This window comes from Triturus cristatus, chromosome 6 (genome assembly GCF_964204655.1).
Source record: "Triturus cristatus chromosome 6, aTriCri1.1, whole genome shotgun sequence".
Taxonomy (NCBI): Eukaryota; Metazoa; Chordata; class Amphibia; order Caudata; family Salamandridae; genus Triturus; species Triturus cristatus.
The window spans coordinates 410,261,536-410,288,416 of NC_140589.1; the positions used below are offsets into that span (position 1 = coordinate 410,261,536).

Below are 26,881 nucleotides of genomic sequence, written 5' to 3' on the forward strand. Positions count from 1 at the left end.
AGCAGGGGGGCTACCCTGACCAATGGGAAGTACCTGCACCCCTGACCAATGGGAACTAGGGTGCCACCCACGTGTATGAATGCTTCCTTCAAAGTGTGGCATATTATTGTCCCAGAAAGCCTCACTCTCTCAAAATCCAACATGGGTAAAATCTCTCCAGAAGAGTTGGATGAGGCTAACCCAACCTACTGGTGTGGCTAATTTTCCTAAACACTCCCGTTCCAACCTCTCGCTAATCTAATCACTGAGGCTCCCGTGTGCCTGAAAAACCAGGATATGGTGGTGGGCTGTGCTGTCCTAAGGTGACATTCTCCCTTTGAAGACCAGTTTCGCTACCCATCACTCCCTCACTGCAATCTGCCTTGAAGCATATACTTCTATGCCCAAAGGAAGCCTATTGTGTCCTCTGACAGGGCACTTCACACCTAATCAGGCAGCACAGGCACAGTCTGGGAAGAGGCTGGCCAATCAGGAGAGAGCAGATAGAAAGCTGGACTTTGGATCACTTGAAAGAACGTTTAATAGCTTCTTCTCTGTAATAATTACTATAAATCTTGTAGTGGCAGATTGTTGAATTTATCTCAACTAATAATTTGATACATTGAAGCACATTTTGTATGGCTCCTATTAATATTTATAGTTTAATACAATATTACAATGTTAGCCTCTGGAGCTAGTCATTCATTACAATGGGGAACACATAATTGACAGGAGTTTTGTCCTCACCAGGGTTGATAAAACATCCTTTATAATGTTCATGCCAAGCGGCACATATGGGAGCCTTTAGAGGTGACATATCCCAAAATAAGGTACCTTAAGTCTTTGGAAGTAGCTTTAAATCCATAGTTGAATTTGCATATAAATGTATTCTAAAGGTAGCCTGAAAAGCAGTGCTTCCTTTAAAAGGACAGCAGGCAACACAGTAGTGCACGCTCAAGTGCATTAGGTCTATTAGGCCTCTAAACCTCCATGCCCTATTATACACCAGGAAGTTACAGCTAGGGTGTCAGTCCCAATAATAATTACACATAATTTGCATATCCTAAATTTAAGAGCACTAGCCCTGGGTCTGGAAAGCAGAGCTCAGGGCACAGTCAGAGTCAGTTACCACCAGTACCAAGCATAAAAATGATAGGGATCAGGGCCAAAAGGATGACTTTCTCACAATTGGGTTGTCCTCTTTAACCTGCTTCTCTTTACTAGGTTTGGCTCTACTATATCTAGGGGGAAAAGACAGGCAGGCGTACATGTGGGCTGCATTTTCAGGTAGGGTAGGCAGCTGTTAAAATTCATCACTGAGGCTACCTTTTGAAGCTCAGGAAGGGCATAGTACAGCCTTCTAGGACATCCTGCTCAGGAGAGAAAAATCCTACCCCTTACCCAAGGCAATATTATCCCCAAATCCAAAAGGAATAAACAACATACCACAGGAGAATCATTCACAGTCATGTGACCCTGGACACTGCTATAAAGGCACATTTAGTTTAGGCAGAAACATGTCAACTTTCTAAAATATATCAATTTAAAATCAGACTTTAGCATTAAAGATGATTTTAAATTACAATTCAAATGAGTGGAAGAAGCATTTCTCTATCTAATCCTAAAATTAAGCTACCCCGTATTAAGTATGTTAAGGCAGCCCAGTATTCGTCTATCGGGGATATAGCCTTACAACAGTGAAAGAAAACTTTTGGAATTTTTCACTGTCAGGATATGTGAAACTTAAAAACACATTTTATAATTTTTAAATACCCTGCCCCGCCCCGAAGTGTGATTTGGTTTTACCCTAGGGGTGATTAATAAGTATGAACGTGAAAGGTTTAGGCCTGGCAAAATGTTTATATTGCCAGGTCAAAATGGCAGTTTAAAACTACACCACAGGCTGCAGTAGCAGGCTGCAAGATGGCTTACAGTGCTACTTTGGTGGATGGCACAATGAGTACAGCAGCCCACTAGTAGCATTTAATTTACAAGTTCAGCAACGGAAGGCAAAAATCTAGGGTGATCCCGCAGAAAGGGCCTGCTCCAACATGAATCATATACAATTGACATGTTTTCTCACTCTTCTGCATGATGTTTTGGAAAGATGCATCGTTACCTGTGCAATATTTGAAACATGTTTTCATTACAGTCAATGAAAGCTCCAGCCTAAATAGTAATCAATATCCCCCTTGACTTAAAATAACAATAGGTGCATGCAAATTGTTATTACTTTTGGAAAGAGCTCAGAATTTTATTTGGTGGAACTCAAAATGTTACTGGCTGCAGTACAGAGATCAAAAATGGAAGGGTCACCTATAGCTTGAGAGTGAAGGATACAGTAGTTGTGAATAAAATATTAATGTATGGTAGTAAGAGTGTTGGTCTGTCTTTATTGATATAAGGTACAACGAGGAGTGGAAGTACGAAATGGGCTTTACATGGGACAGTAGTGATAACATCAGATTGAACACATTAATTTAGGCTACATTATAACTATCATGATACCGTGTACTGTAGTGCACTGAGAGTGGTACAGGATAAAGCTTGTGTTATTCACTTTCACCTAACCTATGGCCTGAAGTGCACATATGGCTGGTCACAGAAAATAACTAGCAATATTGCCCAATTCTGATGTCCACAACTTAATGTTTTACTCAATGAAAAAAGGTTTTGGCTAGCTAATAATGGGAGTTGTCTTTCTAACATTTGCCACTTAATTTGTGTCCTGGTATTATTGTTTAAAATCGCATATTACCCCTCGTCATGTACTGAAATGGATGAAAATGGGGACAGGACCAGTCTTTAAACTTCCTCCTGGTAAAAGACTGAATAACACCAGGGTCAACATGTTCCTCTTGAAGGGGTTGAAAATATCAACGAAAAGAAGAAGAAAGGATAACATAGACTAAGTAAAAGCCAATAAACAGTGAAGAGATGAGCAAATACTAATTATAATTGGAAGTAATGCAGGAATCATGATTAAGCCATTGTGTGTTTAATATGGATTACTAACTGGCTAAAGTATTGGTTTACTTGATCGCATTCCAATCACAGTGTAAATAGATTTGATTGCAGTGTTGACATTTGCAAGAACATTTTTAAGATGTGCGTGAATAGACTGTTGAAGACACACAAGCGTCATGAGCAGCAGGCAAGTTCATAATGGGAAATATAGAAATTTGACATGAGTTTATAATGAGTTTGCATAAGGTAAATAATCTGATGTATACGTACACAGACACTTGGGTATCGACCTGTCCCATATTCCGTTAGCCTTACACGTCAGCACCGATGAGCCCAATAGGTAGAAGCCTTTCTTACAGTGATACATTACACTGATACCATACTTGAAGCTTTCCGGGTAATTCTGCTGTCCATGACGGATGGCGTTTTCCACAAATCCTGGATCTGAACAGTTCACCACTACAAAAAGAATGGTGATTTTTCATGTTACATATTTCTAAAATACACATTTAAAAATACATTTTACGATGCACACGTTACAATTGTAACAGGGAAGAAAATAAAGGGGCAATTCAAAAAGATTCTGCTGTGATCAGGTGTTACTTACTCTCTTAATAGCAATGCACTCTTTGCCTACTCCTGGAATTCAAGTGAGAACTTGAAGTTCTACAAGAGTAGATCAGAGCAATCTTTGGGTGCTGAAAGCACAGAGGTACAGTTTGCCCCTTTTTTCAACCGGCCCAAGAGCAGGGAATTAATGGAAAGAGCCGGTGAGTGGATGAGGGTAAAAGAGCAGCAGAGAGGGCTGATAGTGGTTGTAGTGCTGGTTGTATTGCTGGTGAGGTGTTTGGACTGCCTACTGGTTTCTCAAGATACTTACTGAGAAGTGTGGTTAGAGGGGGTGCGGAGGACTTCCCGGAGATGGTGGATTTTCCATCTAAGTCTGGTAAAAAAGCAAGGGGCGAAGAAGGAGGAGGAGGTGAAGGTGGTGAAGTCCTGGGGCAGACGGTGCAATAATAATACTAAGATGCAATACAAGCTGGCGAAAGGGGGTTCTCTGGAGCACAAGATTAAGGTGACACCATCCCTTAGGACTTATTTTAAGGTGCTTCCGAAAACTCTGGTGTTAAAGAATAACCCCATGTCAGCAGCAGTGGCGGAGCCTCAACAAAAACAAAAGTATAGAGATCAATTAGGAGGTGGGGGCAGCCCTGAGGGGATAAAAAATCTGGAAGACTGATCTGCACATTTAAGCCTAAATCGATTTCAAGTGCTGTCTGTGGAGATAGGGAAGGTAGTGGGAGCCACAAGGGATGTGGTCAATTTCAACGACCCAGAGAGTAGTCTTCATCCCCTAGTGGAGTCTCTTTCAAAGGAAGGAGGGAAATTGCTAATTCTGGAGGAGGTACAGGGCATGTCAGATCCTGGAAGGGACTCTAGGTTGGGGCAAGATGCTTTGGGGGATGAGGGACAAAGTCTGGGGAGTCGAGATCCTTCTATAAGTATGTGGCTTAAAACCTTTTCCCTTGAGATGCGAGAAAAATTCGAGACTTCAGAGCTAAATCAGAAACGCATCAGGTCTGCATGTGAGGTGCTAGAGAAAAAAATGGATGATTTGAGTGAAAGAACATTGGCATTAGAGGGCGAAGTCAGGGACCTTAAGGAGGAGAGACAGGTCAACAGGAAAGAGATTGAAGGGCTCAGAGCTAGGGGGAGAGAGCACGAAGAAAGAGTAGAAAGATTAGAAAACTTTCAAAGGAGGAACAATTTGAAGGTTTTAAAAGTTCCTGAGGGTAAGGAAGGAGGGGATATTAAACGCTTTGTGGTTCAGATTCTCAGAAGTGAGCTTCAGCTGGAAGAGACTGAGGAGAAAATTGCTAAAGATATCCAGAGGATACATAGAGATCCTTTTAGGTTAAATATAAATAGATCTAAGCCTAAGAGAATCCTCGTTAATTTCCTCAATTATTCCTTGAAGGTAAAGATCTTAGCTAAAGCTCTGAAGAAGAAAACGGAGCTGGATGGAGTAAGAATTGAAGTAAGATCAGATTTGTCAGTGGTAACAGCTAATAGGCAATGGGAGCGGGGGAAAATAAACGAGCCACTAAAGAAGCTAGGTGCTTCGGTTCAGCTGAAGATCCCGGCTTTACTCAAAGTGATGCTGAATAATAAGATGCACTCCTTCCGGTTCGTTGAGGAGGTTGATCGCTCGGGCTGGGAATCATTAAGAGTTCATATTTTTGGAAGCAGTAGGATGGGTCTCTTTTCTGCTTAGTGGTGTATTTTACAGATAAATGATTTCCTGCTTTGCATATTTTTCAAATTCACATTAGGGGTGTATAGGTGTATATGTAAGTGCGCTGCACGCTGAGGGGTAACTCACAGGGCTTTTGCCATGGGAATTTGGTTAGGGTTTTCCAAGGGAGGGGGTGGGGTGTGGGTTGAACAGGGAGAGGGGTTTAGGTGGAAAAAATAAAAATTCCTCATTTGTCCGGTTTTCACCAATGGTTTGTGGGTAGAGGGTTTTTTAGGTGATGACAGGGAATATAATAAAGGAGCTGAAAGTCCTGTTGTGGAATGTAATTGGTCTTCGGGTAAAGAGTAGGAGGGACAAGATAATGCAGTATTTGAAGAACTCTCCTGCACAAATCATTATTCTACAGGAGACACATTTGACAGGAGTAGAGCAGGGCGGTCTTTAAAGGGCAGAGATGGGTTGCGCATTCAATTTATGCGAGGCAGACAGCAGTTACCAAATTACCAAGTTACCAACCAATTAGTTAAGCATGGCTTGAATATTTTGATAGAAGGCAATGTTTTGAGTGTGACAGGAAGGTGTCTAATAGTTAAATTAAGAGTTCTTGGGCAGATCTTTAATCTGATGGGCTACTATGGTCCGAATCAGGATGACACAGGTCCGTTGGACGAATTAGCAAAAGAGCTTTTGAGTTTTTCTGGTCATATTATTATGGCAGGGGACTTCAATACAGTTTTGGACCACAAACTAGATAGATCTTTGAACAGCAGAGCATCAGTAAACCCCAAGATGTCAGATAGGGTTAGAAGGTTGATGGTGCAGTGGGGTCTTTGCAATATATGGAGATGTAAGGTAGGCTCCCATATGGGTTTCACATATTATAATAAAAAATATAAACATAGGTCAAAGATAGATTATTTTTTGGTGAACCGAGCTGTGAAGGATTCAATTTTGGAGGTTAACCATATTGGGGTTCACTTATCAGATATCCTTCTTCGGATGAGGGTAGGGGAGGGGATCACAAGTTCAATATGGAGGCTGGACCGTACGATTCTGTGTGAAGATGAGACGGTGGAGATTTTGAAAGAGGAAACTAAGGAATTTTTTGAGAGGAGCCAAGGTTCAGCTAAGAACCGGATTGTATGGGATCCATAGTGTTGGAGTTAGAAGAACAGATCCAGGGTTTGGAAGCAGTTCTAATAACTTCAGGGAGCCATGAAAAGGAGATGGATGAAATACTAAATTTAAAAGTGAGTTTATCAGGAGTCCTGAGAAATAGAGTCAAGGAGAAATGGGAGTCTAGCCAGTTAGCGCATTTTGAATATGGCAAGGGCTGTAGCAAGCTGCCAGCCTGGAAGACAAAGAGCGATCTGGTCAGGAGTTTGATTAAAGAAATCAGTTATGAAGATTCAGGTGTGGTCCTCAGCGATGGTAGGGAAATTGCATCAGCATTTTATAGACATTTTGGAAGGGTATATAAGGAAGATCTGGTAGTTACGGAGGAGGATGTGATGATCTGGTTGGAGCATATGGAGCCATTAACAGAGGAGGTGATGGAGGTGTTGAATAGGGAGATCTCTGCTGAGGAGTTGGAGGAGGTTATCAGAGGGGGCAAAAGGGGAAAGACTCCAGGGCCAGATGGCCTTCAGGTGGAGGTTTATAGAACTCTACTCTACTCTACTCTACTTTAATACCATCTTTCTTGCAGGCTCTCCTATGCCGGATTCTTGGAAAGAGGCCAATATAGCTTTGATTCCTAAGCCTGGAAAGTCATTACAAAATGTTGATTCATATAGGCCGATTTCTCTTTTAAATGCTGATAACAAGCTGTTTACAAAGGTTATAGCAGGGAGGTTAAATGGAATTATGTCGCATATGGTCCACGAAGATCAGAAGGGTTTTATCAGAAGCAGACGTTTGAAAGAGCTGGCTTTTTCTCTTATTGGTTCTATAGATATGGCTACGGCTTACGATCTACCGTTGGCAGTAATAGCATTAGACGCTGCCAAATCATTTCCTCTTGTCTACTGGGTATATCTGCAGACCCTGGTTAAACATTTTAACTTGGGTGAATATTTTTGCAGAATGTTAAAAGGTATATATACTGCTCCGGTAGCTAGAGTGCTGGTTAATGGGGTGCTGACTCAGCAGGTGTGGATTATGAGGGGCACAAGGCAAGGGTGCCCCCTATCCCCACTCTTGTTTGATCTTTATATTGAGCCGCTGGCTAGGAAAATAAGGAGTTGTGAGGGTATTCTGCCTTTTAAATTCTATGATTGGAACAGAAAAATCGAGTTTGGTAAAATTTCGGGGTATGACATTAATAGGCAGAAAAGTTATAGCTTGGAATATGGAGACAGAGGGCATCGAATGTAAAAGAGAAATGAGATACTTAGGTGTCAGGATAACCCAGAAAATCGCAGAACTCACTAAGGCAAATTTTGATAGGGTTACAAAGGAAATTAGTGCTAGTTTACGAGGTTGGATGCATCTCCCACTTACACTATTTGGACGAGTAAATCTGGTGAAGATGGTGGTTCTTCCGAAGCTAACTTTTCTGTTTGAAGCAATCCCCTTAACTTTCAGGAAAGAATGTTTTTTAAAATTGCAAGATGAAATTAGTTCTTTCATCTGGGCGTCAAAAGGGCCATGACTAGCGTGGAAAAAGCTTAGAAGGAGGTTAGTGAAGGGGGTTTAGCTCTTCCAGACTTGTTATTTTACTCATGGGCATTTCTTTTGAAGAATGGAAGGATGTTATTAGGTACCCCTATGAACACAGAGATAGGCAAGATGTTAAGGAAAGAAAAAGGAGCGGAAACTGGTTTTATGTTTAAATATGCCGATCCGAAATATTTCAAGAAAGTCGGGTTAAAAGTTCTAATGGGCATGGCGGAAACTTGGTATAGAATCAGAATGTCCCTAAAGATTCTGTTTTTCAGTCAGTTGGCTCCGATTTGGGATGCACCTGGATCTCTGTCTTGGACTTAAGATTTACTGGCTAGACCCTTAAAGGTGGCAGGTATTTTAAGGTGGAAGCAGTTATTTCCAGAGGGCCATTTAATTTTGTGGGGTTGGTGCGAGCAGGAGCTGGGACAGAGCTTTTCAAGATTTAAGTACCTCAAGATTCAAAGTTGGTATTTGGCGTCAGGGGGATTGATAGGAGGACTGAATGAATTTGAGGAAAAACTCATGTCCAATGTTATTTCTAAAATAGAAATTGCACTATGGTACTGGCTGATGCTAGAGACGGAGGATGGCGCTTTCACTTTACTGGAAGATCTGTGGGGAAGATGCATGCCAGAGACTGCGATGGAAGACCAATGGCAAGTATCAATGTCTATGCTTAACAAAACAGTCAAACCTGCATATCTGAGGAGGAATATTTTTTTACGTTGCACAGGGCTTATTGGACTCCACGGAGGCTGTCTAAATTCGATTCAGGTGGACTGGTGGCATGTCCTAAGTGTTGTAGTCCAAACAAAGATGATCTGCATATGCTTGTGCATTGCCCGAAGATACAGTCTTTTTGGGAGGCCGTGAGTAATTGCCTGTGGAGTGTTTTAAATCAGCAGATCAAGGTAAGCGTTGAACTGTTTATATTTGTAAAGTTTGATCTGCAAGGTAAAAGTATGAAAGACACTGCAAAGCTGGTATTTTATGCTGTGCTGTTGGCCTGCAGAGAATTATGTAAATTATGGGTCTCCTTAGCCTCCCCAACGTAGGGTGGCTGGATACAATCGATGAAACTTATTGCAAAGTTGGATATTTCGGACCGGATGAAAAAGTGATACGAAATTTGGGCTCCTTTCTTGTCCTAGTGTGGTTAAAGTTGGGGTACTCAAGAAAAATCAATCAGTCCAATGATTAAGCCTTCATCTGCCTCGGCTGGTGATATTTTTCTTCCTGTGTGTGCTGGAGGATAAGGTATTGTGTCTCCGGTTGTTGGTGGAAGAAGGTCGCCCAGTAGAATCCAATGGCGTCTAGCTCTCTGGGGGCGGGGGGGGGGGGTTTCCACGCACAATGTTTCATACGTTTTTCCAGCAAATGAGGTTCGATTACCCAGGGCGAAATTGTTAGAAGTAAGGTGTTAACAAGGCAAATGAGGTCCGAAAAAAAAAAGGAGAAGATCGCATTAAGGGCCTCATTTATGAGGCCCCTTGCGCCATCGGAACGTTGGTTTTTGTGACATTCCGTGGCGCAGAAGCCTGCGTGATATTTATCAGGCAGCACTAAGCCACTTTTTTGGGCCTAATTCTGCCTGGTAAATTTGAGTCCCTTCAACGCAGTGTTCTGCAGCTATCTGGATCCCAAAGCTTTACAGCGGGCATTCTGCAGCACACATACAAAGAGGAAAAAGCCTCTTGTGATTATTTTTGTACAGAAAGGTTTCCCTTCCTGTACAAAAATAATCATCCCCGCAACGCAGGCCCCCCTTGCACCATGGTGCAAAGGTGCCTGCGTTGGCGCACGGCAGCCCATTGTGCGCTGGCGCTGGGGAAAAGGACAGGAATGCGCCGTATCTTGTAGAAACGGCGCATTCCTGACCTTTTGTTTTCTTTTTGCTCTTCCATGCAACAAAACCTCTTAAATGAGGCCCAAAGATCTTTGATAACTGGGCATTCAGAGTTTGTTTTGACGTTAAAATCGTTTTGCTGAATTACACTTTTATAGTGAAGTATACTTGCTGTACCATTCAGTCTACCCTGTAAATCAGGCATAAAACGAATACTGCGTGGGATAGAAAAGGTTTTTACACTTGCCTGCAGGTTTGTCCCCGGGGACATAACATCCGATAATGGTCTCTCTGACCTTACTGCTGTCTATGTGCAATTTCATACTAAGAATCTGCTTCATTTTATAAAGTCATATAAAATGTAACTAATTTGTACCATCTTAAAATGTTTTTTTTTTTTTAAAGTAAATTTATCTCTAGATTGCCTAGCACAAGTAGGCCTCTCATTCCACAATATATTTTTCATATGTAATATGGTGCCGTAACACTAAATCAAATCATTTGGGGCACCCACATCTTCAGATCAGACAAACCAATCAACACATTTGTTTCTTTCTCTTTATTTATCTTACTCTCTTAATGTGCATGACTTAGGTCTGCTTCTTTCTATCACTAATACTGTTATCAAATGTGCAAGAATGAGGTGTGCAACCTTCTCTCCATCATAATGTTATCACAAACAATAATTGAATCTAAGAAAATAGTGATGTATATATGTTGATATTTTAAGGTGCTTCCAAAAATAAGCCTTGATTTTGATCAACTGGAACAGAAAAACTATGGGGCTGATTTACAAGCCCCTTGCACCACCTTTGCGTCACTTTTCCCATGTTAAAAGTGACGCAAAAGTGGCACAAGGGGCTTGTAAATCTGCCCCCATAAATTTTATTTCAATTGTCGATGTAGTAGACATTTTTTTAATTTACGTGAGAATAATCTTGCATGAATGGTGGGTTTCCTATTTTTAGTTGCCTATATTTTCCTTAATTTTAGTTTTTCCTTACACGTTTTGTGCAACCTCTGCTCCCAGCACACTCACTTTGTTATTTACTCATTACTTATAATATACTTATAATGTTTGTGACTGGAGTGTGCCCCTTTCTCTCTTTTTTTTTAATAATGTTATCGCAAACAATATAAGTTGCTGGTGTAAAGCGTTTCCCAACAGAAGTCTCGGTTTTAGTCAACTCGAACAGAAAAAAACTATATTAATTATTTAAATTTTCCGCATCGCAGAAAAGCCAGGGTATTTTTTCATTTACATTGGTATAATTGTGCATGAATCCTGAATAGCCGATTTCATATATTTTACATAACTTTGTTTTTTCCGTACACGTTTTCTATATTTTTTGACTGGTTTGAATAGGAAATTTCACTTAGTCAACTGCTCAACACTTTGAGCAACTATCTTGCATGAATTTTGCAATGGAGTTGGCAACTTGAGTACAAATGTGTTCCAAATGACTGCTGAGTACACTGAATAGAAATCTTGTATGTCTCTTGATGCGCACACAACTGGCTTCTGCAATATGGATAATCTGCATTTTGTTAGGTTTGAAAAAGTTAATCTTCTTTACTTTAGAGATAATTACACAATGTTGGTGATCTCTTCTTAAAAGCATACAGTGGCAAATTACAGTTCACAAAAGGCATGCAAATTGTCCCTGAATCTCCCAAATTACTCTACGTAAAGCTGCAAAGAGAGCTCAGTCTGATTAGGTATGATCATTTAATACAAATATTTCCTGAAGTCCTGATTTTAGATCTTTTGAAAGGTCAATTCTCAAACGCATTTTAAAACATATGTGGTAGTTTCATTTATGTACTCAGTTATACTTTTGAGAACTGGGTCCACAGTACACGTAAGCCTAGAAGATAGCAGATTGTAGTATTTTAATTTTCCGATAGGAATAACACTTTCTGAGTAACTGACCTATTTTATCTGTTCTTTGGTATAGTTTCTGTACGGGTGAGTGATTGGATGTCTGAGTACCGCTATGGGTGTCTGAGTGTCTGTGTTGAAGCGTGACGTCCTTAGGGGCCAACTACCCCTTCTGTCACATCCAGTAAGCCCCACACAGCAGAATCGCTGATATGTTGTTGGAGGCCATGACCCCTTTCTCCAACACCCAGGGACCCCATCCCCTGAGGCCCGGCCTTTCTTGTTTTTAAGGTATTTTTTTCTCTAAAAGAAAGGGGGGTGCATGACCTCCAACCTAGGCTGATTTTAGCCCCGGATACTCCATCCCAGGGCCGGGGCCTGGCCATTTCCTATTATAATTTATTTTTAAATGAGGAGAGGCGGCACGGCCCCCCTCCCTGGGACAATTTTGTCCCAGGGGACCACATCGCCAGGGCCTGTCCATTCAAAGTCGGTGCCTCTAGGGCATCCACTCACCAATGGGACTGTGGGGGGAGCTTGAAAGCCCCAGGGGTCCCTACTGGCTCCCTGCCTCCTGTGGGAGCCGGCATTGTTTTGAGACCCCGAGACCTGCTGAATATCAAGCTATCTGGATCCCAAAGATTCACAGCGGGCAGAGTAACAGACACTGCTCTGCTTTCAGCAAGCAAGAGTATTTTCTGCTCATGCTTGCTGAAAGCAAATAGTTTGCTATGGCTTGAGAAGAGCAGTGCTACTGTAAACTGCAATGTCCCGGGCGACCCCCGTCCTTTCTTCAAATTTGCCATGGGGAGGTGGTGGTCACCGAGGCCGGACTCCCTTAAATATTCTAATTTTTTTATAATAAAGTATGTGTCCCAGGGAGGCTTAATTACAATAGAATGGGATGTACGGCCCCCCTCGTGGAGCCATACATGGCCCTGGGGACCACCACTGCCCAGGGCCGGCTCCAGCAATGTCCCGGAGTGGCCAGCCCGGGGACATTGTAATTTGTTATGAGTGCTCCCGCCAACCTAGAGTAAATCTACTTTTAAGCAAGAGAGATCAGAAGTTCCTATAGCTTGCTGAAAGCGGGGCATGTCTGTTTCCCTGCCCACTGTCAAATGAGCAGGGAAACAAACACATTGCTTTGAGATTCAGGGTGCTGCATGTTAGAAGCTTCCTGGATCTCAAGGCAATGCTGACTCCCGCGGATGTGGGGAGCTGGCAGGGACTGAGAGGGCCTTCAGGCTCCCCCCATGGTCCCCATAATTTTAAAAGCGGGTGCCCTGTGTGGGACCAGGGCACCCACACTACAGGACAGGCCCCGGGGGATGGGGTCCCTGGGGCTAAAATCACCCAGGGCAGGGGGGCCACAGGGCCCCCCTTACTCTATTTAAAAAAAGAAAATAATTAAAAGAATAAAGGCCGGTCCTGGCCCAAATGAGTACTTAGAGGGGGACAGCCTGGGCCCCTATTTGCTTTAATAAAAAAATAATTTTGAAAAGGGTCAGACCCTGGGGATGGGGTCCCTGGGACCCAAAACTGTCCAAGGAAGGGGGGCTCATGGCCCCCTCGCCTATATAATATAAAACAAAAATAAAGAATGCCTGCAACTCGCTGGAGGCCCTGCCCCCCTTTCTCCACCACTCTGCACACTCATCTCCTTCGGTGCTCCATGTTGGAGGGTGAACTCCCCTTGACTGCTGAGGGTCCTTGAGGGCCAACAAGACCTTCTGTTACCTCCAGTAAGGCCCACACAGTAGGATTGCTGAGAGGTGGCCAGAATCCACACCCACTTTTTCCAGCACTCTGCAGATGCGCCTCTCAGCACACTGCTGGTGGAAAGATGAGGTCTCCTTGCCTCCTGAGAGCCTCAGGACTAAAGTGGACTTTGTCCCCCAAGCAGCAGTGCCCCATGATGCATGTTTGCAGAGTGGTGGAGAAAGGGAACATGGCCTCTAATGACCTCTCAGCAATCCATCTCTGTTTTGTCTTACTGGAGGTAACAGGAGGGCTAGTTGGCCCCCAAGGCCCCTAAAAGCCAAGGGAGCAACATCCCATAACTAGTAGTGGGCCAGGAGGCGCACTTGCAGAGTGTTGGAGAAAGGGGGCCTAGCCACCGAAAACCTCTCAGATAGCCCACTGTGTTGGACTTGCTTGAAGTAATAGGAGGGGTATTTGGCCCCCAAGGACCCTCAATAACCGAGGGGACTTCACCCCACTACTAGTAGTGCACCAGGAGGTGTGTTTGAAGAGTGGTGGAGAAGGAGGTGTGGCCTCCTGCAAGGTCTCAGAAATCCTGCTGTGTGAGACTTCCTAGAGGTAACAGGAGGGGTAGGTGGCCCCCAAGGACGCCCTTGGGAGGTCAACTTCCCCTCCTGTTACCTCCAGTAAGTCCCACACAACGGGATTGCTATGAGGTCTTCAGAGGCCTTGTCCCCTTTCTCTACCACCCTGCAAACACAGCTCCTGGTGGACTACTGGTTGGGGGGTGAAGTTTACTTAAGTCCTGAGGGACCTTTGGTGCCAAGGAACCTGCAAACGATGCTCCTGGTGCACTACTAGTTCGGGATGAAGTCTACTTTACTCCAAAGGGACCTTTGGGGCCAAGGAACTCTCCTGGTACCTCCTATAATTCCAATAAAGCAGGATTCCTGAGAGCTGTTTTGAGGTCCCTGTAAGAATAGCTCAACCATAGTGGCAGAGGTCTCCACCTACATATGCAAGGTTACTAGTAGTAACAGTACAATCATAAATCCTGCTTTATGTGGCTCTACACACTGATTTAAGTGGGTGAAGACAAGGAAGTCTGCAACTAGGTGTAGTAGTAAATTTACACCGGAGTATGTATATACACATTCACAAATAGGCCCCTATGTTTTTATATCCATAAAACAGTGCACATATAAATTACTTTTGCAAATACATCTCTAGAAATGGTGTGTATATGTTTTTCCCTGCATTCCAAAATAATGGGCCGAATTCACAAAGATTTGTCTGTGAATAAGTGTGACTTACTTTTGTAGCAGTCTTGTTGTAATTCTGACATACTTTTAAATATTAGTAGTAAGTCAGAAGTACTTCTGCCTCACTATTGAATTCCAGGAGCAAGCCAATAGCACTACAATAGTACGTCACACCTACTCATGGACTAATCTTTGTGAATCTAGACCTATATGTATTATGGACTATTGAAAGAAGATCAACTTTTCAAAGGTGTCTGAATGTCATCTAACATTTCTTCCATGAATGTTTGGTTTTATAACAGACCCCCAAACCCATAGACAAAATTACCCTCCTGATATATTCTTTCATTGCAGATGTTGAGTGTCTGTCACGTCTATCTGACATCAGTAAACAAACTCTAATGAATGGATGCAATGTTCTCTACTTCTAGTAGAACTAAACTCAATTCCTTTTTTGCATGATGTTCAGTAATTCTGAATATTATTGTCTTTTAGACAGGAACGATCTGTGATATGCTAGATCATCATTGTGTCTGTAGTGAGATGTGATAATATTCCAACAAAGGTTAGCAGTTTTGTTGCTTTGGAAATCCAATGTTGCAGACAATGTATGTAAAATATTCTGGTTTGGGTAGCGCTTAGCCTTCTCCAACACGCTCAAATAATTTAAAAACAGCTCAGTGACACTACATTTGTAATGATAAGTTGGTATAGCAATACAAGTCCTCGATATTTTTAAAAAACCGTGCTATCCCAAAGACTTCTATTAGCTACTGTTTATTCCTTACACAATATTGCTTGTTCATAGAGTGTTTGCATTATCCAAAGAGGTATCACAGCTATACAGCCTGAGAGCATTTGTCTAGATGAAGTGCTTAGAGGCCTACCTTTTTCAATGCAATCTTTAACTACTGTTCCCATTATTACAATATCAAATGGTTATTCCCTGCAAGTCTTTCAATGTGTCTTCTCTTACCAATACTGATAGTGTCTTAAAAAATCACAGCCATGGGGAAGTATGTTCAGTTGTATCATGGCAATTCTTGTCTGAGATTACATGGATGTGTATTAATACTGGAAAAAACCTTATGAGGGTGGTTTTGTTAAACAGAGAATAATGGCTTAAAACTTCATTTTTCATACGGTTCATATCATAACCATGAAATATTTGTCATGTTATGGAAATTATGTTATTCCTGTAAAACTAGGGTTTCGACTACTAGGAAGCATTGTTCCATTCTGATTTCCTTTCCACTATTTAAAAAAAAAACAAACACATTTTTATTGCATTTACACAGTAGCATCGTCCAATGCAACACATTGACATAGTACATTGACAGAATGAGGACACTCGTCACAGAAACAGAGTTTTTGTGCCATTGTACAAAGTCAGAGGAAGCCTCGGTTCATATCATGAACTTACATATCCAACCAAACTCATTAAAACATGGAGCAATGCTACTTCTGTTCAGGACATATATAAACAGTAGGGTTCTTGCCAGTCCAAGTCTGCAACAATTCCATTGGGGTTTCATCATGGTGTCCGCCATACCATCCAAAGCCATTAGACTATTTCATGGCATCATCTGGGCATGGGGTAAAAAGATATCAGCTCGTGAGAGGGCCAATCAAGGTAAACAACAACATAGGGAGACAATAGGGGAACCCAATCGCAGGCTCATCAACGGCTTTATGCTGAAGAAAAATGGGCCAGAGTCCCCCAGGCACTCAAGGAAATGCATTAATTCGACTAACCCTTGCTATAGGTTTGTAAGTTCACCAAGAGTACTTCACAGTCTGCTGGTATGGGTACTTCCATAGCCCTTGGGCTTATTGCCACCTAAAACCCACTGCCTATGCCTTTCCCCATTTAAGCGTCAGCTTACACAAATGAGCTTCATTGGGTAATGTCTGAGCTTTCCAGTGCATGGATATGAGCCTACGTGTGATCAATAATCCTAAATCAATAAACCTATCTGTAGCCTAAGATGCTTTTGGGCATTTGGATAGCCCTAGCAAAGATCCCTTTAGGGTGCACACCCACGTGCGACCAGTCACTTCTCTTAGCACTGCAGAAACCGCATTCCACAGTGCCAGAGCAGACGTTCAGCTCCAAAACATATGTCCCATATCGGCCCCCAGTTGCTGACATCGGGGGCGTTCAGAGGGAGGCCTACACATACGATGAAGTGTTGCTGATGTAAGATAAGACCAATGAAGAATATAATGCTGAATATATTGGAACTTAGTATTCCGTGACACTTTTCTGGGAGAATGGAGCACTATTTCCAACTCTTTTTTTGTTGAGTCTCTGCCCACAGCAAGTGGATCATGTGTGGTGTAAGCTAGAGTGCAACCAAACCACGTGATGAGTCTGAGCCCACCACGCATTATGTATAGTGTTTGTATCAAAGGGTGGTGGTCTGGTTCTGTGTCTGTAATGCCCATTGCATAAAGAAAAAAAGAAACAAAACTAACACTTGTGGTTCTCATTTGCAATGAGGATTGCATTAACTGACTGCTCCCCTACACACAACGATTTTCCACACTTCAAGCAGCACTGCTTCACTTGAGACAAAAGTGGATGAACATTGATGACGGAAGTTGTTCTACCAACAGAAGAGGTACTGGGTCCACCAGTGCTATTATCAGCAGCATCCTTTTCTTGCTGGCATCGCAGTTGTTCTTTTGTGAGCCAGCGAGGGTGTATCATCTGGAGGTGATTCAACATAGACGATGTACCACAAAACTACTTTTTTTCAGGTCCGCATGATAGTACATATTCGCAGATCGTACAAGTTACCTTCCTGGCATTTACTTTTGTCTCACCAGGTGGGATGCTAAAAAATGCCCAGACAACGCTCTCAAATATATTCTTCCTGGGCTCTCTGAGATTTTCCTCATCCTCTGGTGGAAGCGGCTGTGGAGGTTGTCCAGCTGCCATTTCTACCAAGTGCAAAAAAAACTCCAAAGAGATTTAAAACAGAGCTCTAAAAGAGAATAGGTCTGTCTCCTTAGATGGTCCTAAAAGAATGAAAAAAAATGGGTGGGTTCCTTCAAGTTCTAGAATCAAAAGCCTCTAATCCAATGAAAGTCTTTCTTTTGAAGTCACATGGGATTCGCGCACCACACGCGCCATCAGCGCGCACCCTACACGACTTCCAGAAAATACATTTAACAATAATATATCTTTATTCTAGTTACATAAACATGATATTTTCAAATATCTTTATGCATGTCTTGGTATAATATATATAAAAAAGTTATATACATATACTTTTAAACTTAAAGATTTGCGATGGATTTGTGCACCCGGCGCGACCGCCAGAGCCACGCAAGTGACATTACGTAGGGCCAGAACCGCGCACCCATCGCTTACGATACGAGCATCCTACACGACTTAACCAATATGGCGGTGATGCACCCATCATGATAGGAACACGATGGGTGCGCGAATTCATTTAAAAAAGTAAAAAAATACGTATATTTGTAAGTTAAAAAAGAGAAAACATTATAATATTCTTTTAAGATCTTAAAATCGAAAGAAATATTTCTGAGACAATATACATAAAAAATATCATTTAGAAAACCTTTGAAATCCACTGAAAAAACCATAGGTTTCAGGGACGTTATAGTTAGAAATTAGCATTTAAAAAACCTTTGAAATTCACTGAAAAAAACCATAGGTTTCAGGGACGTTAGAGTTAGAAATTAGCATTTAAAAAACCTTAGAAATTCACTGAAAAACCACAGGTTTCAGGGACGTTATAGTTAGTTGGAGATTTCACTTGTATAAAACCAAAGAAATTCGGCCATTATAGTTAGTTAAGCTAACTATAACTCGCGCCCCCACAATGCACTGCTGATGACATCACATATTACATCACTCATGACATCGTCGGTGACATCACTGATGACATCACTCATGATGGACAATGCTGATTTCCTGCCCTTGGCCTGGGGATGTAGGCATGTTTATGCATATTGGGGTAAAGTAGTACTACTCATATCACAGATGACTATGGAAAAGGTGGTGTGCACACCACAGGTGTGTTAAATGGACCTGCTGAAAACAATTAAATCTAGTTTTTGCAAATTAATTGCTATAAAATTCTTACTGGCCAAGAGACTGGTGGCCAAACACTGGGGGGAGACGGTGCCAACGGTGAAGATGTGGTTTAAGGATCTAGTGTATTGTAATGAGCAGTTGGATACATATGCTGAGGAGTTACCAATGGCATCTAGGCCTGTAACAAACTATCTTATGGGGAATTTTCTAGAGGACTAAGGACTGAACCTGCGGCTGTTCTTTGAGCCAAGTACTAAGACTTGCTCATGGAGATGGAACCTCCATGAATAAAATTCATTAAAAAAAAGAGATTCTAATCCATGGCACAAGGATTCTCAACGTCCCTCAATCACTTGAAGCAGCTGACATCACCTATAACAAACACATCCGAAGCTCAAAAGCAACCTTCTTCAGACAACAGCTTCATAATGCTAGAAGCCGACCTAAAAAACTGATTGCGATAGTCAGACTTCAAACGAATAGTCATCCCAATCTGACTCCCACTGGATCTAATCTGCAACCAAACTGTGAGGATTTTGACTTCTTCCTGGAAAAAGCACAAAAAAATGAAATTGAGATAATGACAGCTCTAGAGGTCCTTCCGAACTCTCCACATCCAAACCTCTCCCCACCCTTGACCACACAGCCCCCAGCTCTCTCAGGGCTTTCCCCCAAAAACAACACCATGTGGATATCTTTCACATTTTATATAGAAACTGACATTCTCAAAATTCTCACAGTACTTAAGTCCTCAAGCCATTTCAACAACCCTCTGCTATTAAATTTCATTAATGACTTCAAACTGTCCCTACTACTACTCTGGGTCAAGGCACTATCCCAGATTGCTTAAGTTCTAGTCAAGTATCTCCTATTCTTTAGAAATAAAAGGCAAATCATACGGACCTGAATAACTACCACCTTATCACCAACATCCCAACCCCGGCTAAGCTACTGGAGAAATGTGTTCACATCCAACTAGCCAACCACATAGAACAGGTCCAATTATTAGACCAATTCCAATCTTTCTTCTACAAAGGCCACAACACTAAATTGGCTCTCATGCACATAGTAGATGATGGATCGAAATGAACCCTGCCTACTAATTCTCCGTGCCCTATTGTCAGCTTTTGGCAAGGTTAAACATGATAGCCTCCTTGACCTTTTGGAAAAGAGAATGGGATATCTTGGTCCATCCTTATTTGGTTTACTTCCATCCTACACAACAGATCCCAAAAAATCGAGGTTAACATCTCCCTTTCCACTTCATCACCTGTCACACTGGGGGCTCCGCAGGGATCAACACTCTCACCTACCCTCTTTAACCTGTTTAACCTGCTGATGGAGCCACTAACAGAAATCCTGAAGTTATCCTATATTCAATATCACATGTACACAGATGACACCCAATTGTGCCTGAAAATCTCTTCCCCTGAAGATATACGATTTCTTAGCTCTACTCTTAAAAAAACTCAAAACTGGCTTACATGCAACCACTGCAACTAAATGCACATAAAATTGAATTTCTCTTAATTGCCCCTCCCAAACAATCAGTTGATATTGGAGAATGGATGACGCAAGTAACAGCTCTAAATTGCCTTCCACACAATGTAGATTCCACAAAATCACTTGGAATATCTCTTGACAAGAACCTGAGTATCCAGGAGCACATCAGTTCTGTAAACAAAGGTGCCAACTTCCAAATGAACATCAAACCCTTCCTCCCCTTCTACGACTTCAAAACAGTGGTTCAAGCCCTAGTCATTTCCAGGTTGGACTATGGAAGCACAACTCTCTGTGGTCTACCTAGATCCACACTGGCCACTTAAGGGTGTCCTTTAAATCTGCTGGGAGGCTCATCACCAGATCCAAAATATACAACCACATCACTCCTGATCTATTCCCTCTAAATTGGCTCCCGTTTGAAGCAAGGATTGAGTTAAAAATTGCATCCTTAAAGCACTACATCTTAACACCCCGTTGTACCTGGCACAAAAGCTGGTGCTATCTGGTGGCAGTAGATGTACCAGAAGCTCAAGGTCCTTTTTGCTAAAACCACAGAATTTCTGTAAAAAGAAAACCTACAATTGAGCTTTCTCTGGTATTGCCCCAAGGATCCAGAGCTCCCTGCCCCATGAAATCAGGCTGAACCCCTTGCCTGTATCATTTAAAAAGGAAGTCAAAACACTTCTAATGAACAAGTTATTTCTCTAGGACTCATGCTCCTCAATAGCCTACATAATTTACCTACATTTGGTATACTATGCAGCAAAAATTAGGTGCTGTGGAGAAAAGGAGGCTGCACCTCGTAAAGCAAACCCGCTTTATGGGCAAATAGTGTTGAAAAGGTATAAGTAAATTATCCCTGTTAAGGTAAAGGTGCCATTCAGGGTAATACCACACCCCACTACCTTAGGTGTGAGTGCACACTAGACAAAGCCCTTGTGTTGCAATATTTTTCAAATAGGATACCCCGACACTCAAACAAGTTGGTTATATTTAGTCATATGTATTTAGAAGTTGCCAAACACCATTTTTTACTTCCCAGCATTGTTCATTCGGACTTGCATTGAATTCAATGGGAGCCTGTGTTCCGAACGTGAACACAGGCTCCCTTTGAAAAAAGGGGCATTTGGAGAAAACCTTGCACCCTGTGGCTGGCACCCCATGGTGCCTACCATATTATGCATGGTTGGGAAGTGGGGTCCCTTGGGTACCCCAACAGGCCTCATTCATATGCCTCTGAGGGAAGGGGGGCCAGCAACGTGCCCCAAAAGACAGATTCTGACAGCCATTTAGTGTCGGGCAGACTGAGTTGGAATGGCTGTCCGAATCAGTCATCGTAATTGCTCGTCCAGAAACCGTGTCCATAGAGCTGTACGAATCGGCTCTGAAAGACGGGCTGTCCGAATGCTTTTTAGAACTGCTTTGGACTTTTTGAACAGTTTTAGGGGATCGTAATCGGTCATTGGGAAATGTGTATGATTCATTCAGACACAAGGGTTCCGAATTGGATTCTGCAAACCAAATCCCATCAAAATCGGCCCCTTAATTGGCAAAAGCGTTTAGATTATATTCCATAGTTGCTGGTTTACAACTGCGGACCATTATTATAGGATTTACAAATGAGGTTAATGAGGTCTAATGTAGTAAACCTTGGGGATTTCATCTGATTAAAGATGGATTTTAGGATGTTATTAGGAGAGAGAAATCCTAAAGTTTTGGACCCTTCATGATTGTGAACGTACCCATTTGCACTGTGATTCTGACGCGCACGATGGGCACCAATGAGAAGCTCCGCTGAACCCAACTATTCATGCTACAGGGACCACCAGCGATGACCGCCAACATGAGACCTGCATTTCACACTACAGCAATGACAGCCCACGGTGACGGCTAATGGGAAGCTCAACCAAAGACCGTTTGCAGGGTCCGACCAGATCTTTGCGCTTCAGCAATGATTGTCAGCAATGCAAGGCCTGCTCTTTGCATTACTTTATTCCTGCACCTCATGGCCTCTTCCACCATGAATGGAACTCTTTGCACCAGATTTTGAGGAGGTAACATTTTCAGCAGGCCTAACGTGGTCCCAGCATCTGGCCCCTTTTCCATCGCAGTCAGCCTATACTTGTGACTTTCACTCGGTCAAGCACAATCAGATGAACGCAAATGGGGCTTTGCTATTTTAGGGGCTATATCTAACTAAAACTTTAAAACTGAATATCTCCAGTTCTACTGATTGGATTAGTGTTGCTCTGGTATTGATTTGTTTATTGTAATACGCTCCATTTGCCTAAATTGGTGTGGGATTTGTTTGATTTCACTTTATTACTGTTTGTGTGTTGCATAAATACTTTACAATTTGCCTCTGAGTTAAGCTTGACTATGTTTGTTCCAGGCTCGCAGAGGTGAAAGCACAGGTTAATTTAGTACCTTTTGTGGTTTCCCTGACAAGGATTGTGATTGTTGCCTGGACCAATGTAATACATTTGTTTTTTATATGTGTAGGATGAGAGGCCTCTGCAAGTAATAGATCCACATTTTTCCCTTACTGGGACTCAAGCACTTCATTGTATCAATTAATATTCTCAGGTTAGGGAAGCACAGCAGTCACAGGCATAATCAGTAGAGGTAGAGTGAGCTAGTAATCACCATTCAAGTAAATGATTGTCCATTCAGTACTTCTTGCTCGAAAAAGGAAAAGTGCATTTATTACACAAACACTAAAAACTATTGCACATTTATTTACAAATATATACACCAGACAGATGGAATATACCCTTTGTGACACTCTGAAATAAAATGTGACTCCTAAAGGGTAATGGCACCCAAAGTCTCAGTAGCTCCTCACACCTATACCAGATAGAACATCACAATGTAGGAGAGGCATCAAGTTAATTAAGTCAGGCATATTGGTTTTGTCAAAGATCATCATATCAGTATATGAGGGAAGACTATTGGCTTTGTTAAAGGTCCCACTCCTTTACATGAGGAGGGGGAGAGGTAATGTAAGCTAAAACCCTTTCACCTCGCGTTGTAACTACGATATAGACAAAAAAAGGTTTCAGCTATTAATCCTAACTTGAGGAGAGATCCTTCTAGGAAAATAAAGGTCCTCACTCACATTGAGATTGGGACGGCCAATGATGAAGCATGCCACATCTTGATGTGGGTGAAGGCCCTGCTTTCCCCAGAGGGATCGCATCTCAAGTTAGCTAAAATCCTTTTTGTGTAACTTTGTTAAATGTGCATCACATAAAAACACCAATAATCTTCATGTTATAAACAACCATCATCTCCCTGTGATCATTATCTATGTTTAAATGCTGTCATTACCAATAAAGCATTGAAAAGTTTATGAAAAAATTATCAGCAATAATCTTTCAAGAAAGCGTTTAAAACCAACCATGATTGAGTCTTTCTTATAAACTTCCAGCCATAGAATGGATTTCTGGAGGCCCTTTCCCTCCCAGCTGCAGAGCAAAAGCTCTGGCCTTTTAGATGCTTGAATTACAGGCCAAAAGATGTTGGAGTCATCATTTCCCTGACCCTGCAAGCCAAGGGGCATTTTTTGATGTATTTGGGGGGCCTAGTACAGCTCCTATAGTCCCCCCACAATTCTTTGTTTTATGGTTGGTGCTGTCCCTGCCCTCTGGAGGCCACCACAAGCAGGGAAACTTTAGCAAAAAGAAAGCCTTGCAGGGCATTAAAGGGTGCTCCCTCCAGAAGCATGTATCTTTAATTAGCAACTTTGGTTGCGAGGGGGTTCCTGCCCGTATCTTCTTGGCTTTACTTTGCTTTGATGGGGTTAACCAGTTCCACCGAGGCTCCCTGACTGGTACCTATGTTGGGGCAGCACGGGGAGTCCACTCCTGAGCCACCATGCTACCTTCTTTGACTGTTGGTGTGGGAGTCACAGCTGGATTCTCCCTTGCCTGCTTCATGTTGCCAGGATTCTTCTCACAGTGGCCACCCCGCTCCGAATAGACATAGGCACAAGGAGTGGGGGTGAGCCCACCACCATTGTGGGTTGCATGACAGTGCACCCCCTTCCTGGTCACTTGCTGGGGCGTGAGGGTGAGGGTGAGGTCCCAGGACTTTCTTTCTATTGTAACGGTATGATGGTGCTCCCACTCCTTCATCCTCATTGAGGGCCCAATGATGGGGTCCCAGGCTCCTCCTTTTTTTAAGTCGGCTCAGGGGATGAGGTACCAGGGCCTCAGAGAGCGATGGGGAGCCCAATGCATTCGCCCTCCCGAGCTCACTAATTAATAAAGAAGCTTGTGCTAACCCCTTGGCAATGGCCCACACCGGGAGTCAATTTTGATAATGATGGGCTCATTCTTCTCCTGGTGGCAAGCTCTAACCATTGGGGGCAGTTTCAGTTGGCCTTCTTACCTCTAAAGTGCCACACTTTGCAGGAAACCAGTTCCACTATTTGCCTGGACCAGCTTTCCTCCTTTCCTTTGTCTCTGGTGCTTCTCTCTTCCTGCTGGGTCACGAAGACCAGATCTCCCCGTATCTGGTGCCTTGGGGCATAAGGAAACCCGCCTGGTACTTGAGAGAACCCTTTATCCTGCTGTCAACTGTAGTAAGAGTCCTCAGTCTCTTAGGGCATCAGGGTGCTTGTCCTTCCAGTTATCCATGGAATTGCTACCATCCAATTCAAGTGTCTAGCTGTCTTTCTATTTCTTGTGCAAAAAAAGTCATAAATGGGGTGGAAATTTCTAGATGTCAGACACCCCAGGCCAATCCTAAGGTGCCAAATCACTCCTGAACCCCTGTTCCATCACTCTTTCACAGCATGCTGGGACAATCCAAGGTGGGATTGTCAAGTGGTCTCAGTTTTCATCTCCTCCACTTCCTCAGCTCCACCACAACCTGACATCACTGCCAGGGGCTTTCCCACAAAAACTTCAAAGGGGAGCCCCCCCACTTCCTGTGTTGCCTTCAGAGATCTGGGCTTCCTCTTTTGTTCAGTGAACGTGGACTGTTCTAATTCTGGAACGCTAATTAACCAATGCAAATTTCCTTCCCCAACCACTGCTTCCTCAGGAGCTGAGTGAGGGACTGTTAATTACTCCTTTTGTGTGGTGAGGTATTTACTCCCTCTGCTGGGGAGAATAGTAATTAACTTGATCCAGCAGGGTGACAAAAGGCCTGGAATCTGATTCTGACCTGAGCCAGAGAAATATAACAATTGTGGATGGCCCACAAGGTTTTATGTAGGATCTTGGGATCTGCGTATTTACACTTGCCGCTCATGATTCACCTCAGTTTGATACCTAACTGGACTCTGTAGGCCTAAGGGAAGTTAAACTGCACTTTAAGGGGATTTTCCCCATGTGTATAATACAGTGATAATGTAGATAAAACAGTAAACCCTACTGACCTTAAGTATAAGACCTATAAGTGCTCTGTAATGGTATAAGCCCTACTCCAGGTCAACATTTAACCTTGCAGAAACCCTCTTTCACCAGGCAATGCACAACAGTAGTCTCACATACGAAGCCCGCACCTGTGTGCACACATGTGCATGCTGGTTCATGTTTAACCAGACAGGTGCCCTTTACCCTAGCTGACTCTCAACGCCTTTATTTTAAAAGTTGTATAGCGGCAGTAAACAGGTACAGTTCATTTATCATGTGATTACCGTGAGTGAGAAGCAAGTTTTAAGATTCGCCCATAGTAAAAAGTTTAAAAAACATAAAAACTCCAGGTAGATGAAATGGTAATAGTATTGTTTCGTGTGTCGGTATTAGAAATTCACACATTCTAAACCAAAGCTCTTCTGGCTGTGGAAGAGCACTAAATATTCACAATTAACTACTGCTTATGAAAATAGCTGATTGTTATCAAGAAATTAACCTATTTGATGCAAAATAACTGCTTAAACTCTCTACTTGATAAAGCATTTATAAAATATCAACCGTCCTTTACGAAGTAATCAAGGTTTACAGTTTCGTGGCCATTCTCAGCCCTTTATCTGTACATTGATTCTTATACCATTAGAATGTTCTATATGCCGCATTTTTCAAGGCGTGCTACAAAACCCGCATTCACAAGTTTGAAATATGACTTTAGGATCATCACTCACAAGCTACTGCATTAGGACAAGCAAGTGACAGAAAATTAAGCAGATCGGCCCCTGATTCAAGAAGAGGCATTGCCTGAGGCTACCTAAAAGCAATTTTAACTAAATTATGTTTGTTACAAAGCATGAGAAACAAGAACACTCAATCGTCTGGGCAGGCTGGAAACATGGCACTTTTACAGCATGAATCACATTCAAGAAAAATCAATATGCCCATTTGATACACCACTTTCATTCTTTTACCTGCTGCATCAGAATAGCTAGCAAATTATGTGAAAAGGCAGGATACATGCAGAATGTATAATTTTGTGTGTGCCTTGCACAATGAAATTGTGTATCGGACATTCGTTCTTCGATGCAAAATAGGCCATTCTCGCATTAGAATTGCATTGTAAAAAGCACCTTAGGTGGCACAGTCAATATTGCATGGGGATATAGCTATCCTGGCGTGATTTCAAATATGGAATGGGTTAGCAAGATATTGTGAACAAGCTGGCATAAATAACTCTGCCACTGGACTCCATGATTGCCCCTCACCCTGGGGACTCAGATATAAATCAAGGAAAGAGAGTAGAAGGAGATTGCTTTTTCTTAATGACAGCTGTCAAGAGTCACATGGGGAAATGACTACTGGCACGCTATACTGAGCCTGTAGAA

General features: G+C 42.5%; 1 protein-coding gene across 1 annotated transcript in view; it reads right to left on the reverse strand.

Annotated features, from left to right (window-relative positions):
- Positions 1-26,881, reverse strand: part of CSMD1 (CUB and Sushi multiple domains 1) — a 2,626,220-nt gene that overhangs the window by 356,318 nt on the left and 2,243,021 nt on the right. Inside the window, exon 49 of the mRNA XM_085610820.1 lies at positions 3,217-3,405. Within this exon, the coding sequence (XP_085466946.1) occupies positions 3,217-3,405 (189 nt within the window). The remainder of the gene's footprint in view (positions 1-3,216; positions 3,406-26,881) is intronic.